Below are 14473 nucleotides of genomic sequence, written 5' to 3' on the forward strand. Positions count from 1 at the left end.
GGACCGACACCCCTAGCTGGCTGTCATCGTAAAAAAAAAACTTCCCTTGGTCCGAACCCTGGGTACATAGTCTGGAACCACTCTCCACTGCTCCGGCCCGATGCTCTTCCTGAAGAATCCGGCGCCACTCGGTAGCGCCTGGCGTCAGTGTTCTGCTGGATGCTAACCACAAGTGGTACTCTATGATAGTAGTAATCAGCGATAGCCCCCAACCTTCCCGTTCAACAAAACGATGCACTCGCCGGGCGCTCAGCTACTACGGTACTATACACAGCTCTAGAGTAGGTACCGTAAGTACTAGGAGCTGCCGATAAGTCGTGCCTCACCACCATTACAAATTATAAGCGCAAATAAGCACTAGACTATATTAGGAGCGCACTAAGCCAGATACAATCAAATGAGTGAGGGGCTGTGACTAAATTGTATGGGGGGAAAAACTGGTGAGGCAGCACTTACCCTTACACCCGAGCACTCTACGACGCCCAGCGCAGCCATCGCGGACCACGCAGGCAGTTGAGCGGTCTATTTGGCGGCTATTATGTACCTACACACCAACCTATGACCTACGTACCGATATGGTAGCACAAGCGGCCAGCTGGCTGCGGAAAACTCCGGTCCAAACGGTGGCCAAATCCCGAGCTCGAAGGGGGGGCTGTCGATCAATGAAGAAGCTGATGATCACCGCGCAGGCCAAGATTTCGAGGGGGAGCGCGGGGAAGCGGCTGACAGGATGGGTTCGCCATCGTTGGTTGTTTGTTCTTCTTCGCCTCGCCGTTTCTCCAGAGTTTCTGGCTGGCTGGCTGGTTGCGGTTAAAGACGCCAGCCAGGTGGATGATCACCACCACCTCCACCACCACCAAGCCGCACAACCGGATGAGCCCCCCACCCCAGCCCAGTCCAGCTGCACCAGCTGCAACCCCGGCAAAGGGCGGTAGTAAATAGCGTTGATGGATGGATGATATCGATATATCATACATATGCACAGTGCTGTGCAGAGTGTGGAAAGTACCCAGAGGTACCTATCCTCACACTCACGTACTGACCTACCTACAGAGGTACTTCGCACCTACATACCGTACATGCCACATACCGACATGCTTCATATATACCAGTACTCTACACGCCCGCCAACGGCGCAGCTCGCACTGCAGGAACGGAACGTGAAATGGATCCGCACCGAGCTGCGAGCTCGAGAATCGAGATGGAGATGGAGCGTGCGCTCGCCCGCTCGCTCGAAGCGGCATGTGTTCGCTCGCACCCACGGATCCGGAAGAAATAGAAACAGAAGGAAACGGAAAAGAAAAAGAAAAGGAAAAAGCAAAGAAAAGAAAAAAAGGCGGATGGCCTCCACGCCTCGATAAGTACCTTACGTCATGCGGAAGCTGGAACGTGTCGAGTCGATGCCTGCCTGCGCTGCCTGCGCTGCGATGGGCGATGGGCGGTGGCCACAGCTCGCCGGTTCCGAAGTTGCGGGGTCAGCCCAGCTCGAGCTCGAGCTTGGCGTTGAACTCACGACCTCTACATGTCTACACACAGGGACGTGACCGTGTCTTCAGCCACAGCCACGCCTTGAGCCGAGACTAGCCCTCCCCATCCCTCCCCCCGCCCTCCCTCCTCCGAGCAAAGCAAAAAAAAACCATCGTGGGGACGGGACCCCACACAACCTCGGCTCTTAGTGCCCCCAGTGCCCCAGTGCCCCCAGTGTGTCCAGTAGGGTACAGTATCCACCGGTAACTACACGGGTGCGAATCGGACAGCCAGCGCGAGTGACGCACCGTGAACCATCAGCGCCCATCCCTCCCTCCGAGAAGACGCGATGAGCATTCCCTTCCTCCGAGCCTCCGGCAGACCTATGTAGGTACGTATGTAGGTGTGTATGAGGTATGTATGCACTCTGGATGCCACCCTGGCTGGTGGTGAGGTGGTGGTGAGGGTGGTGGTGAGGGTGATAACCGGAAATGTATTGGCCGAAGCGTTGCCGAGCTATTCCTCACCCGTCCGGCGTGCACCCCACTCACCACCGCCTCCTCCCCCCCGCGTCATCTGCATACCTACACACCCAGTTGGAGTATCTGCGCATCGCCACGCGAGCGAGCGAGCGAGAAAACAGATCCCTGGAATCGACGGCCGGACGGGGGAGGGAAGATATATATGTAGGTAGTCTGGTCAGCGGTCATTGGTCAGCGGTCAGTGGTCAGCGGTCGGCGGTTACTACCAAAGATAACCGTCTTCCGCTCCGTGCCTGCGGATACGGTATCAGTCATGAACGATGATCGCCCTGGCAGTCCCGAGTGAAGATATATTGACCCTACTATATACATGAAGCCCTCCCCAGCCCTCCCGAACCCTCAAGGCCCTCTACCTAGGTTGTAGATACAAAAGAAGCTTCCCGAGCCTGCAGATACTATGTATTCCTGCGGGAATGGCATGATCATGACCCCTCCTCATGGAAGATCGCTCATGGAGGATCACTCATGGTCACACCCGCACCCGCCGGTGCCGGGCCGTTCATGCGTCCGTGCGTTCCACTGTGCCGGCGCCGGCGCCGAGATGCGGGTATGTAAGTGAGACTGCGGGTCACACGAAAACGGCGGATGATGGACGACGGGTGGTGGTGTCAAGGTCAAGAGCATGTGAGATGACCTTGGTGGGCTTGGGCTTGTGGCTCGTGGCTTGTGATCTTGCTTGTGGTTATCGTTGTCGTTGTCGTTGTCGTTGTCGTTGTCCTGGTGGTGCTTGTCGCGGTGGTTTGTGGCATGGCTGTGGCCAAGGCTGTGGCTGTGGCTACTATGAGATGCATATAAAATGCATAAGATCCGCTTGATATCGAACTACTGGTACCTACGGTTCCGCTAGGCCGGCGAATGCTTGGCTGCGAGCGATTTGGTGATTTGGTACCTAGTACTTGGGGGGGGGGGGAATTAACTCCAGAACATTCCGCCGCGATATATCTCGCAGCCCAAGGCTGGGCATGTCCGATACACATGTGAATTACAGCCTCTCCGGAGAATTGTATGTGTCACAGTGTCACAGGCACGGCCGCACAGGAGAGCGTCCAAGTCTTTGGTTCTGTTCCTGGCGTGTGCTTGACACTGCAGTGGCATCGCCGTGCCATCGCAGTTCCAACGTCCCGGTGGTGCAGGAACAATGACAACAGTTATCTCGCCATGCCAATTCCAAACCTCCAAACCTCCAAGGCTTCACTTCGTAACTTCGTAACGTCGTCGCCACTACCACTACCATACCTCCGGACCGCCGGATTAACGAGTCTAGGCCTCCCCCCGCGGTCCGCGGACCTCGCCGGGCCTCCCCGCAAGTCAACTAACGCCTGGGCTCCACGACTCCACGGATCCGCCGCGTCTGGGCACTGTGGAAATACACCGAACTGGGCTGGCGATAACGTAGTTATGTATACGTATCGCCGGAGTACGGGGTGGCGGGGCTGCGGAGTATGGGGTAACTATGGGGTACGGGGCTGCGGAGTATGGGGTTGCGGGGGGCGCGGCGCGGGGGAGCGCGGGAGTTGGCTTCGGCGGGGCGGAAGCTAGGCGGGCTAGCAGTCTAGCAGCTGGTGGGCCCGCCACTTACTCATGGATGTAGCCCCAGCCTTCGAGGGTCGAGGGTCGAGGGAGGCTGACGACTGACGACTGGCTGGGCAGCGGGGAGTCTCTGGGCTGTTTTCTTCCGTATCTGTCGTAGTACCTATCGTAGTACTGTACCGTGGGTTGTGGTAGCGGATGTAGCAGCGGATGTGCGCTCGTTTTTATATCTACACCTTGGCGAAGGCTCCGGGGTTCTCCTGTGCCATTCCCACCGTGTGATATTCGAAGCATTCTCTTGTGCCATTCCCACCGTGTGATATCCGAAGCATGCTCCGGTCCCGAAGCGATACGGAACTTGACGCCGACGGGGCAGCGTGCTCGTCGCATCCAGCCGATCCCGGTGCGGACCGGTGATTCAGCCAAGACACCTGGACGTCCTAGGATTGAGCGTTGACGGCTCGGGATGAGGCTCGGTGGTGGTGCGCCGATCACTCCGATGGTCATGCGAGCCATAGCTTGGCGAAGTACTTACAGTACCTATGATAGTAGCCACCTCAGTATCGCAGCTGACCGTTTCTATCGATATCGACAAAGCCTGCGAGTATGGCAGAGTAGAGTGCATAGAGAGAGAAAAAAAACGAGAAGGAATCGCGCGGCATTTCGCACGCACCGGTCGGGTAAGGTCAAGTCAGGTCTAGTCAGGACAGGTCGGGCCGGGTCTGGCAAAAGCGCTCGTCGTTTATAATCCCCTCCTCTTCTTGCTCATACTGCCCCTCCTCCTCCTCTTCCTCCTCCTAGAAAGCCGTGAACCCGAATCTGAATCCTTCGGGAGTCAGTCACCGAGAAGCACTTCAGGACAACCCGTTTCCGGGCGACTGGGCTACATGTTATATATATCTAGAGCATAGGGATTCGGGATATCTGCTTGGTTGCCTATCTACTTGGTTGGTTGGTTAGTTGTTTGGTTGGTGGCGGGTATGCCTTATGGCCGACGGAGCACACCAGCCATCAATAGCCACCCCATCCACCACAGCCTCCCCAGAAGTTAGAACCCAAGATTCGAGATCATCCATAACTAGGTACATACCGTACCATACGGTACCGTAGTCTTTTCCGAATCCCGTCTGTGTTCATCCAGTTTCGTGACACAACCCCCTCCTCACCACCAGAATCAAATTACGAGTGACATCCCATGCAACACCTTCCTCCCCTCGACGCCTCGAGTCTCGACACGACGTGCCTGCTACTATGGAGCGAATAGTTTAACTAGTCATCCAAAGACTGTATATAGAGTACTATACAAACTACATATAAGGATAAGGGCGCCAGTAGATCCGTAGATCCGCACCTTGTCGCCGCTATGCATCAACAAACTGAAGATCTCTCTCTCTCCCGCATGGGCATGGACATGGGCATGGACATGGCATGGTTCAGATACCTACATAACCGTGGGAACCCCGTCGGCATCCTTGTCCCCGTCCCGTCCCGAGCCTATGTATGTACCGACTCCGGCCAACAGTAGCAGACCCGAAACAGCCCGCTGCGTCAATCATTCCAAAAAATTCATGATTCGATTCGATAGAGACTTCGTTACAGTGAAGTGAAGTGCGTGATACATGCGACTATTTTAGCCAGCGCGCAGCAGCAGCAAAAACATACTGATACTAAACTAAAACAAAACTAAAAAACGCCATTCATTCGTGATCTTCATCACCTCTTTTCAACGTTCCATTTAATACTGAACATGAGCCGCGACCTGCGCCGCGCCCGTGTTCCACCAACTAGCAATCCCGAGCGCAAAGATGACGACTCCCGCGTCCGCAAGTATCGCCCACAGGAAGACGCTGTACCTAGCGAGCGTGGAGAGGTACGTGCTGAACGGCGCGGGGAGGAAGCCGGCGACCTTCGTGAGCAGGCTGCCCTGTGGCGGGCGGCCCTTCTCCAGTAGGAAGCGCGTCGACTGCAGGAGCAGCTCCATTAGGGCGAAGTACCAGAATAGTTGCTGTGCGATGAAGGAACAGGTTAGTTGCTGGACGGAAGAGACGGTGGTGGGGGTGGAGTGCATCATACCGGCTTCTCGCTCCTCGTCAGACCGGCACTCTCAGTCCTCGCCAGCTGGGATCCATCAAACACCACCGGACTGGCCCTCAGCGTCCAAAACGAGATCATGAGGGCGCCCAACGCATGCAGTATGGACCACCAGACGCCCGATCGATCCGCCTTCTGCTCAGCCGCCTGGACACCCTCTCCAATGCCTCCCATCATCCCGCTCATCATGCTCTCCATGCCCGGCGGCATGCCGGGCATGCCACCGAGCCCGCCGCCTGCACCGGAGATCTGCTGCAGCAACTGCATCAGCGGGTCCTGCCCCTCGTCGAGGCTAGGCGTGCCGCTGGGACTGCTGGACGATGACCCGCGCGGCCGGTACAGCTGGTCCAGCATCATCGCCTGCCGGATATCGTCCTCGGGCGACACGGTGCTCGAGAAGTGCGCCGCCGCGTGCTGCTGCAGGATCGATGGGCGCGAGGACAGCGTCGGCCGCGTCAGCGAGATGTCGACTTCCGGCGGGTCGGAGTGCGATTCCCCTTCCCCCTCCACCGTCGGTGCCGGCGGTGGTGTCGCCTCGGGTTCTGGAAAGCAAATCGTCAGTGTGTGGCCTTCGCCCCCGGGGGAGGGGGGGAGGGGAGGGATGGGATGTGTGCGCTCACCGTCTCGTCGGAAACTGGTCCCCTGCGTCGCGGTGATGCGGTTGAGCCGCACGCTGCCCCCCTCGCGCATCTTGGCTTGTCGCCGCTCCCGCCGGATACGGGCTTGCTCCTGCGCACTCAGTGAGGAAGTGGCCGCTGCTGCTGTGGTGTCTGCCATCGTGTTCTGTGTGTCTGTGTGTGTGTGGATGGGTGTGTGGATGGGTGTGTGGATGGGTGTGTCTGTGTGGGTGGAGGGGCGATCGAGGACGACTATTTTGATTCGTCGTGCGAAGGGGGCGGAAGAAGTTGGTTGGTTGGTGGTTGGTCGCGGATTTTCTTTCAGCGTTCGATTCCGATTTCGAGATTGAAATCAGAACAGATCGCAAGGTCAAGGTCGAGTGACGCCGGGCCGGTCAAGGTTTAGCGCCGGAGGCTTGGTTAGCACTAAATTAGCTGTCAGGCGTGAGTCAGCAACGGAGTCCTGCCCACGCACTCTGGATGATCCAGATCACTCGCAATCAATCTCCAACGCCAAACGCCAGACGTCAAACGTCGAACCAAACGTCTTCTTTCCTTCCGTGTTTCCTTTTTATGCGCGGATGGGTCGGGTGGAGAGCAATAGGGAACCCACATCGAGCTCGCGGCCAGCGGTCGGAGACAGTGGGGTGGAACCGGACGTGTATACAGCCATGATCTGCCAAGGTCGAATGCTACGATGATGAAACAAAAAACAAAAAAACTAAACGTCCCCCCCCTCGAAGGCTGAGAGGCCGGCTTCAATATACACCCTATCAGGCCTGCCTACCTCCTTCCAAGTTCCCAGCGCTATATGTAGCATACCTACTAGAGTTCCACGAAAGAGACTCAGCAGAGGGCCAGAACTCAAGGCTATGTAAGCTCATGTTCGTTCCGCTCTCATCCGCGAACACTGGACCGAGTATGGTAGATTAGAGTATCGTAAGCACCAGGAATCGCAGCACCAGGTGCCGCATCGTATGTATTGTACAATGCGGATAATCCCAACTACCATGTAGCTACGACATGAACGGGCGTGAACATCCGGTGGGTACATTAGGTACATTAGGTACATGGAAAGCGTACAGAGAAGTCAAGAGAAAAGAACAAGAAAAAACATTCATAGCAGCATTGAACGCCAGTGAGAGAATAAACAAAATGTACAGATACCAAGGACTCCCTCATGCTACGTACGTACATACAAAGGACCATCGGAATGGAGGAGGAGAAAAAGGTTGGAGAGAGCATTAAGTAGTACCGGTAGGTACAGTAGCATGATGATTCGCGAGATCTCAAAAACGAAGCAAGAAAAGAAAAGAAAGAAAAAAAAGTAATAAACCCCCGTAACCCCTTCCCCAGGAACTCCAGTCATAGATAGTAGATCATAGTCGCACCCAGCCCAGCCCATTTTGAACCGTCTCAAACGTCCACCGTGTCGAAAAAACAAATCAATCATGTGTTTACTCCACGTAAGAAAAGAAAGAAAGAATACCCCAAAGACCCTTGCCAGGCCTAGCTAGCATCTGTTAGAACTGTCCTCCCGCTCCCTCCAGCTGCTGTAGGTACAGCCTCAGGCGGTTATTCCCCTTCTTCAGGTCGTCGAGATAGTTTGCCGCGTGGATCAAGACAGCGCTTTTACTGTATCCGCCGGCCTTGAGCTCTGGTACCAACGCGCACAGCTCCTCAAAGCCTTGTCGGATCAGATTCCGCCGCTTCTGCTCGCTGTGGATGTGATTCTCCCGCTTCTGGGACTCGGTCAAGTTATCCCGCTTCTGGACTGGCTTCTTTTTAGACTTTGACGCAGACTCGGAGCTTCGGGGCCGCGACTTCCGCGCGGACTTTGACGGAGTGAAATCCCCGCCGTCCTCCGTGCGTCGCTTCATGCCCGTCCCTGATTGGGAGGAGATGCTGCCACCTTCGCCCATCCCCGGCGAAGAATCTTCATCGCCGTAGTCATCCTCGGGGTCACCCTTGACTTCAGTTGGCGAGTTCACAGCCGTCGTTACTGCTGATCCGTTCCGCGTGAGAGCCGAGTAGACCTTGGAGCGCACCTCCGCGTCCTTATCGAGCGCGGCGGTGACGGCTGGTGGGTGATATCCATTGGGCGCAAAATTTGTATCCGTTCCGAAGTTGAGCAAGCCGGGCGCGGTACTCATCGGATGTTGGGGGTTCTGCGAGCGCATCATTTCGTGATTACCGGTGAATGGGTTGAGGTCGATATGCGGAGCGCCCATGGATGGCGCCGAAGGGACGTGGCTCCCGTAGTAGTTGTTGTTCGGGCCTGGGGACGAGAGAGCACCGTTCGGTAGCGTGTGCATCTGCGGCACGAACCCGCGGGGCACGGTAGTAGGCCACATAGCTGTGTCCTTTGGTATTTCCGGTTCGAAGATGTGCGACGGATCTACCGAGGGCACCATGTCGTGCGGCATGTTGAAGAATTGGTCGAAGAAGTTCTGCTGCTGAGGATCGAGCAGGGGCTGACCCACGGGCGGCGGGGGAGAAGGAACATCTAGTGAACCCAACGAACTGGATAGTCCATCTGCAGGTACAAGCATGAACTGTCAGTCGACAAAGTACGCGAGAGGATCATGAGCGAGAGCGCAGCTTGGTGGTTGGTGGGGAAAGGTTGGTGGTACACACAGACAGAGGTCCAGTCGAGGGGAGGCGACCGCGAAGACGAGGGTATGTAGTTGTTGTGCATGTATTTTGTTGTTTCGGGGTTGAGATGGTTGTGTATGAGTAGAGGTGAGTTGAGCATTTGATGAGAGAAGCGAATGGGGGGGTCGGGGGTGGTTGTGTGTGGGGGCGTTGTTGTGGGGGGCGTTGTTGGGGTTGGCGCGGGTGGTCGTCGTCACCTGGCGCGTTTTTTGGTCTCCGCGCAGACAGAAGCAGATGCTTTTCCAGAATGATGCTCCGCGATCGTTTATGCGTACGAATCACTGGCTCACCGGCTCGCTCGCCGACTTCGGGCCTCGGGGGTGCGTAGGAGCGCAGAGAGGAAGCACGAGAGAATCGGATACCAGTAGCGGAGATACGATTTCTCGGGCAAAGCTAGCGGGAGACGAGTGAGAATGAAAGTGTATGGTCTGATATGGTCTCGTTGTGTCGTGTCGAGGTTTTGTGGCTTGTTATTTTGTGTTCCGTCGTATCTCTGGTTGTCCGTCTGGGCCAGTGTGGTTTCGTGTGCAGATTTCTCGACGGTGTTGCCAACGGGTTTGATGGTAGGTACCAGTGCGTAGGAGGTGGAGGAGGAGCAGGAGGAGTTGGAGGGGCAGAACACCACCTACATGCCCATGCACTCGTATGTAGGTATAACAGTTACGCGGAGTAGAGTACCTAGCGGCGAATCTGGGATCGGACAAATATGCGGTGTCTGGTGTTTTTTTTAATATGCAGATCTGACTTCTAGCTGGAGTTGTACGATATGTGTCGGAGGGACGCGGAGGGAACGAATGCGAGTTGGAGTTGGAGGAGGCCGGAGGAGGAGGCCGGAGGAAGAATGAGGTTTGAGGTATGTATAGGAAAGGGGAGGACCGTCTATACCGAAGGAGAGGACGACGACAAAGACCAACAATGAAAGGAGTGACCCCGCCCTCGTCCCGAGAAGAAGGGGTAAAGCTCGTCGTCGACGTTTGGCGTCTCGAGTCTCGACTGTCGAGATCTTCGCCGGAAGTAACGGTTATTTGGGATTGCGCTTCCTCAGGAGCATGGGACACCAAGTACCAAGGCAAGTACCAACTCTAGTACTATCATAGTATCTAGCACTCTGCCTTTCACCGAATACTCTGCCCGAGTACTTGCTTACTCAAGCACCTTATGTACAGTTCCTGGGCGATTGACAGACAAGGCCCAGCGGTTCATAGAGTACGGTAGAGTATCGAATCCCTATCGGATTGATTGCCATTGCTGATCCTCCTCCAGTTTCTCTGGTTTGCACCCACCCATCACCATTGTGGATACATGATACCACGGCTACAAATAGGCTGATGATACCGAACGACGACGGACGGATGAACGAGCTCCTGGCCGCACAGTGTGGCCGGTCCCACTAACCAACCAACTACTTCTAAGTACCGATATCTACCCAAGCAAGTATTTACCTGGGTGAGAATCTACCTCCCTCCCATCCAGAGCCCAGCCGTCTCGTCTCACTCCTCGCATTCATCCTTTTCGTTTTGCTTTTTGTTCTACTCTACCGTACTCTATTCGCATCCAATCCAAGCATCCGTTCGGCGAGTGCCTGGGGACGGTGGAGGCTGGTGGTCCGCGATTGCCATGTGAAAGAGGGAGCAACGAGCATACTTAGCCGGCCGACGCAGGAGTTCCCCATCAACCACTAATTACCAGCTAGTAAACCCCTCCCCTCCACTCCCCTCCCCTCCCTCCCCTCCAGTCTCCACCAGCTCTAGCGCTTCCCCAGGTTTCTTCAGAGCACCATCTCTCTTTTTCTCCCTCGCAGATTCGCAGTTGCAACTTCCATGCCTCTGCCTCTGCGCCGTTTTGGTTAGCGATGCTCCCACACGTCTGTATGTATGCAAGAAGTAGAGCATGTCCAGGCACCCCTCCGCAGGCCTCCGCAGGCCTCCGCAGTGAGCACCCGCTCTCGAGTCCAAACCGCATCGAGGAATTGCAGTGTGCAGTGTGCACAGCTTCTAAGTTCTGCCCCAGTGCCCCCTCCCCATCCCTGTTGCTGACGGCGCGGCCTTGTGCTCAGCTTTCACATGTCGACGGAACTGACCGATGGGATGGGATGGCATGCGGCGAGGGAGCCGGACTGCACACGCTGCACACGGACCGCGATGGATCGATCGCGGAAAACCGCACACCGCAGTTTTCACGGAGTCACAGACAGCTTGCGGAGTTGCGGTGGGATACAAGCGTGCGACGCTGTTGTGTATGTAGTAGTGTGCTGAAGAATTCGAGCGAGGAGAGGGCGGGTCGAGGTGATGTGCAGTCTCGTGTGTGTGCTACATACGACAGTAGAGACCGTAGATGGAGCACAGTCTCCAACAGACGAGCGAGAGAGCTCTTCGGGCACGGCCACCGCCAGCCCTACGGCATTCGAGTGTGCTGCCACAGCGCCGCCGACCGTTCGCCGCACTCCACGAAAATCGCAATCACACGCCACGCCACAGCGCCTCTCTTCCCTTCCAGCAGAGAAAGAACACGAGTTTAGATCTTCAAAAACACCATACATACCCTACATACTCTACACAGGCATTCTGACATGTGATTCCCGACGCGTCGCAAGGTACTGGTTCGTTATGTGGCGTGAAGTCTCAACGTCATACCACGGTAGCACACGCACACGCACAAGCACCAGCAAGTCTTGGATCCCGCGTTGGGTGAGGTGGGCTGGAACGGGGGGAGTGGGAATCTCATTCCAACTTTGCAGTTGCCGTGCAGCGCAGCAGTGCAGTGCAGTGCGGCGCAAGTGCCGCCTGTCGAACAACTCGTTACTCGTCCATCCCTGAGTTCATATCCGCGACGTCGCTCGACGTTGCTCTGCTCGGCCCTGCTAAGTTCTAACTAACATCTAGGTACATGCCGACATACCGACATACATATCCCCACCCGTCTATCATACCTGACATATCCGACCCGCGGTTTCAACTGCTTTCGAACTTGCTTGTCTGTCTGATTTCCCCGGTAAACTAGCTCCGGCCCGTTGACGTTCGATAAACCGCGCGGCGTACCTACAGTACTGTACCGCACCTACCGTATCTACCTACCACCCCCGAGCCGGTGTCTGCTTGCTTGCCTGCTTGCTTGCTTGTGTGTTGCACGAAGGAAGATAGAAAGGAAACAAGAGGAAGGGAAAGGAACAGAAAGAAAGAGAGAAAGAAAGAAACAAAGCGAGAAAGCGAGAAAGCCAAAAAACGAAGAAAGATCGGTGACAGTTCGATCGCCATGGAGATCCAGGCGACAAAAGCTTTGCATCGTCGGGGAATCGATCCGTGAGTTCCTGTTCCGGGTTGACGTCGTGTGTTGTGTGCGCGCGCAGCACGTGGACGTGGTTGCTTGTTGTTGGCGGTGATGTTTACTGACCGACCCCAACATTGGTATCAGAATCCTTAGGGCCTATGGTTTTGGTGCGTTATCGTTTTTGGGCCCGCGACTGCTGGGTCTCATCTTCGCGAAGGTGCGACAGAGAAAGGGCCGGAACAAGAGCAGAGCGAATGGAAAGACGGAAGAGAAGAAGCATACAGGCGCGGATGTGAGTGTTGCTGTGGACTGTCTTCCCTCTTATGCTCCCCATATTCCCACCCTTTAGCAATGGTAAACTGACACCCAGGGAAACCAAAAAAACAGATTCTCCGAATATTGAGACAAACTCTAGATATACACCGATTTCCCGCCTTCTGCGGTTTTACCGTGACCGCGCGCCTTATTCTCCAGCCGCTCTTCGAGAAGCTGCTCTCAGCGGATGCTCGAATAAACCCTGGGGGGAATCCGGCAGCGACGGCGCTGGTATCGCGGCATGGGTTGGCGTCGTTCTCAGCCGGCGCCCTTGCAGCAGCCGGTGGGCTGCAATTACTGAACGCCCGCCAGACCGGCGATGCTGGCCGGACGCTGGACTTAACCTTGTTTGCCCTGACCCGCGCGGTCGATATCGTTGTGGGGGAATTGTGGGAGAGGCGAAAGGACCGCCGTGTCCGCGCTGGGAAGTTCAACAAGTTGGATTCCTCGATCGGATACGTCGCGGATTCCCTCGTCTTTGCTGTGAGCACGGCGGTTATCATGTTTGCCTGGTTTTATTATCCGGAAAAGCTGCCTGCGTATGTCTCCACATTCTAGCTTCGTGATTGATATATCTGGAGCCGTCTTTTCTGATGTGTGTGTGTGTCTGTCTGTGTAGGGCCTACAACAAACAGATAGTTAACATCGCCAAAGCCGACCACCGACTTGTCGAGACGCTCCGCCAGATCCGCAACGGCGACTTCATCTATGGCGTCACGACCGACGTCCCACCCGTGCTGCCATCCTACTGCACAGACCTGGGCCTGCCACCGGCGTGGGGCGACCCCGCGCAAACCATCCCCATCCCATGCGAAGTAGTCCACGGCGGGCAAACCAAAAGCTGTGAGCTCTTCGCGCTGCGGCGGTTCTGGATCGCCACGTGGAAGACGGCCTTCCCGCTGTATCTAGGTCTCAACATGGTCAAATTCCTCCGGCCGCGTCGACCGGCGGCATCAGCGCTCCTCCGCGCCCTCTTCGAAGCCGTGCGCTCATCCGCCTTCCTCGGCTCGTTCGTCGGCATCTTCTGGTACGCCATATGCCTCACCCGGACCCGCATCGGCCCACGGCTGCTGAAGACGCTCGACCCCCTGGCCTTCGAGAACCTCTGCGTCAAGGTCGGCTGTCTCCTCTGCGGATGGAGCATTCTCGTCGAGACGCCACACAGGCGCACTGAGATCGCGTTCTTTGTCGCACCGCGCGCCCTTGCCGTCCTCCTGCCTCGCACCTATAACCCAAGGCATCAGTGGATCGAGAATACTGTCTTTGCGCTCAGCTCCGGCGTCATTCTCACCGTGCTCAGACATAAGCCCCAGCGCATCAGAGGCGTGTTTGGTAAGTTGCTGAGGAAAATCGTGACGGAGTGAGGTGGGGGGTTCATATCGGGGGGTAGTGGGGATATGGGAGAAGTGGGTCTTTGCTCATTGGTCATTGGTCATTGGTCTTTGAATGATACATACATACATACTTGTACATAATCACATCCGCGCACAGCGACGGATTTACTTTCCTTCGAGTCCCGTTCCGTCACGCTCGGGATCTACTTCCGTCCGTCCTCCGCCGCCGTAGAGCGGCAGTTTGATATAGGTACATACATCATAGGTATATAAGCGAGTCGCTGCTGAGAGAATCTATGTACCTAATTGCGTGTTGGAGTGGATTGAGATGCCATCTTTGAAGATGTACGGTAACAGAAGTTGGGGGAATCCGAGTGTTCCGCCCCGCCCCGCCTTGTCATGCACAATGCACAATGCGCAGTGCACCGGAAATATCGGAATGGCGGAGTAACGGCACTGTGAGCTCCCGTGCAAGGGGTAACTTGGGAATGTAGGACCGGGGGTGTGTGGGTGGGGCCCGGGGGGTGAGTGATCTACTGTGCATGAGCGTGGAATAGGTATAGCACAGGGTGTTCTCTATGTACACAGGTACAGACAAATGGTCTGCTTCTGAGCTCAGGGGGCGGGGAGGGGCGGGGGGAGGAGGAAGGGGCGG

The 14473-nt window shown here is 56.1% G+C and overlaps 4 protein-coding genes across 4 annotated transcripts; 2 read left to right on the top strand and 2 right to left on the bottom strand.

Annotated features, from left to right (window-relative positions):
• Positions 1 to 5021: 5021 nt before the first annotated feature.
• On the bottom strand, positions 5022 to 6475 carry BZA05DRAFT_389858 (uncharacterized protein). The gene is made up of 3 exons (XM_051482817.1): positions 6251 to 6475; positions 5613 to 6172; positions 5022 to 5544 (listed from the first exon to the last, which is right to left on the bottom strand). The coding sequence occupies exons 1-3, from the start codon at positions 6405 to 6407 to the stop codon at positions 5275 to 5277; spliced, it is 987 nt and encodes a 328-aa protein (XP_051342070.1). The 5' UTR covers positions 6408 to 6475; the 3' UTR covers positions 5022 to 5274.
• Positions 6476 to 7770: 1295 nt separating this feature from the next.
• Positions 7771 to 8945, bottom strand: BZA05DRAFT_416486 (uncharacterized protein; the record flags this gene model as incomplete). The annotated part of the gene is made up of 2 exons (XM_051485402.1): positions 7771 to 8783; positions 8885 to 8945. The coding sequence occupies 2 exons, from the start codon at positions 8943 to 8945 to the stop codon at positions 7771 to 7773; spliced, it is 1074 nt and encodes a 357-aa protein (XP_051342071.1).
• Positions 8946 to 11056: 2111 nt separating this feature from the next.
• On the top strand, positions 11057 to 11936 carry BZA05DRAFT_219529 (uncharacterized protein). Its single transcript, XM_051479702.1, has one exon. It carries the CDS (start codon positions 11191 to 11193, stop codon positions 11716 to 11718), a length of 528 nt encoding a protein of 175 aa, XP_051342072.1. The 5' UTR covers positions 11057 to 11190; the 3' UTR covers positions 11719 to 11936.
• A 31-nt stretch (positions 11937 to 11967) lies between these two features.
• Positions 11968 to 13980, top strand: BZA05DRAFT_219520 (uncharacterized protein). The gene is made up of 4 exons (XM_051479701.1): positions 11968 to 12201; positions 12314 to 12461; positions 12557 to 13023; positions 13104 to 13980. The coding sequence occupies exons 1-4, from the start codon at positions 12155 to 12157 to the stop codon at positions 13846 to 13848; spliced, it is 1407 nt and encodes a 468-aa protein (XP_051342073.1). The 5' UTR covers positions 11968 to 12154; the 3' UTR covers positions 13849 to 13980.
• Positions 13981 to 14473: the final 493 nt, after the last annotated feature.

Source organism: Tricharina praecox (genome assembly GCF_024521635.1).
Source record: "Tricharina praecox strain CBS 144465 chromosome Unknown BZA05scaffold_5, whole genome shotgun sequence".
NCBI classification, from domain to species: domain Eukaryota; kingdom Fungi; phylum Ascomycota; class Pezizomycetes; order Pezizales; family Pyronemataceae; genus Tricharina; species Tricharina praecox.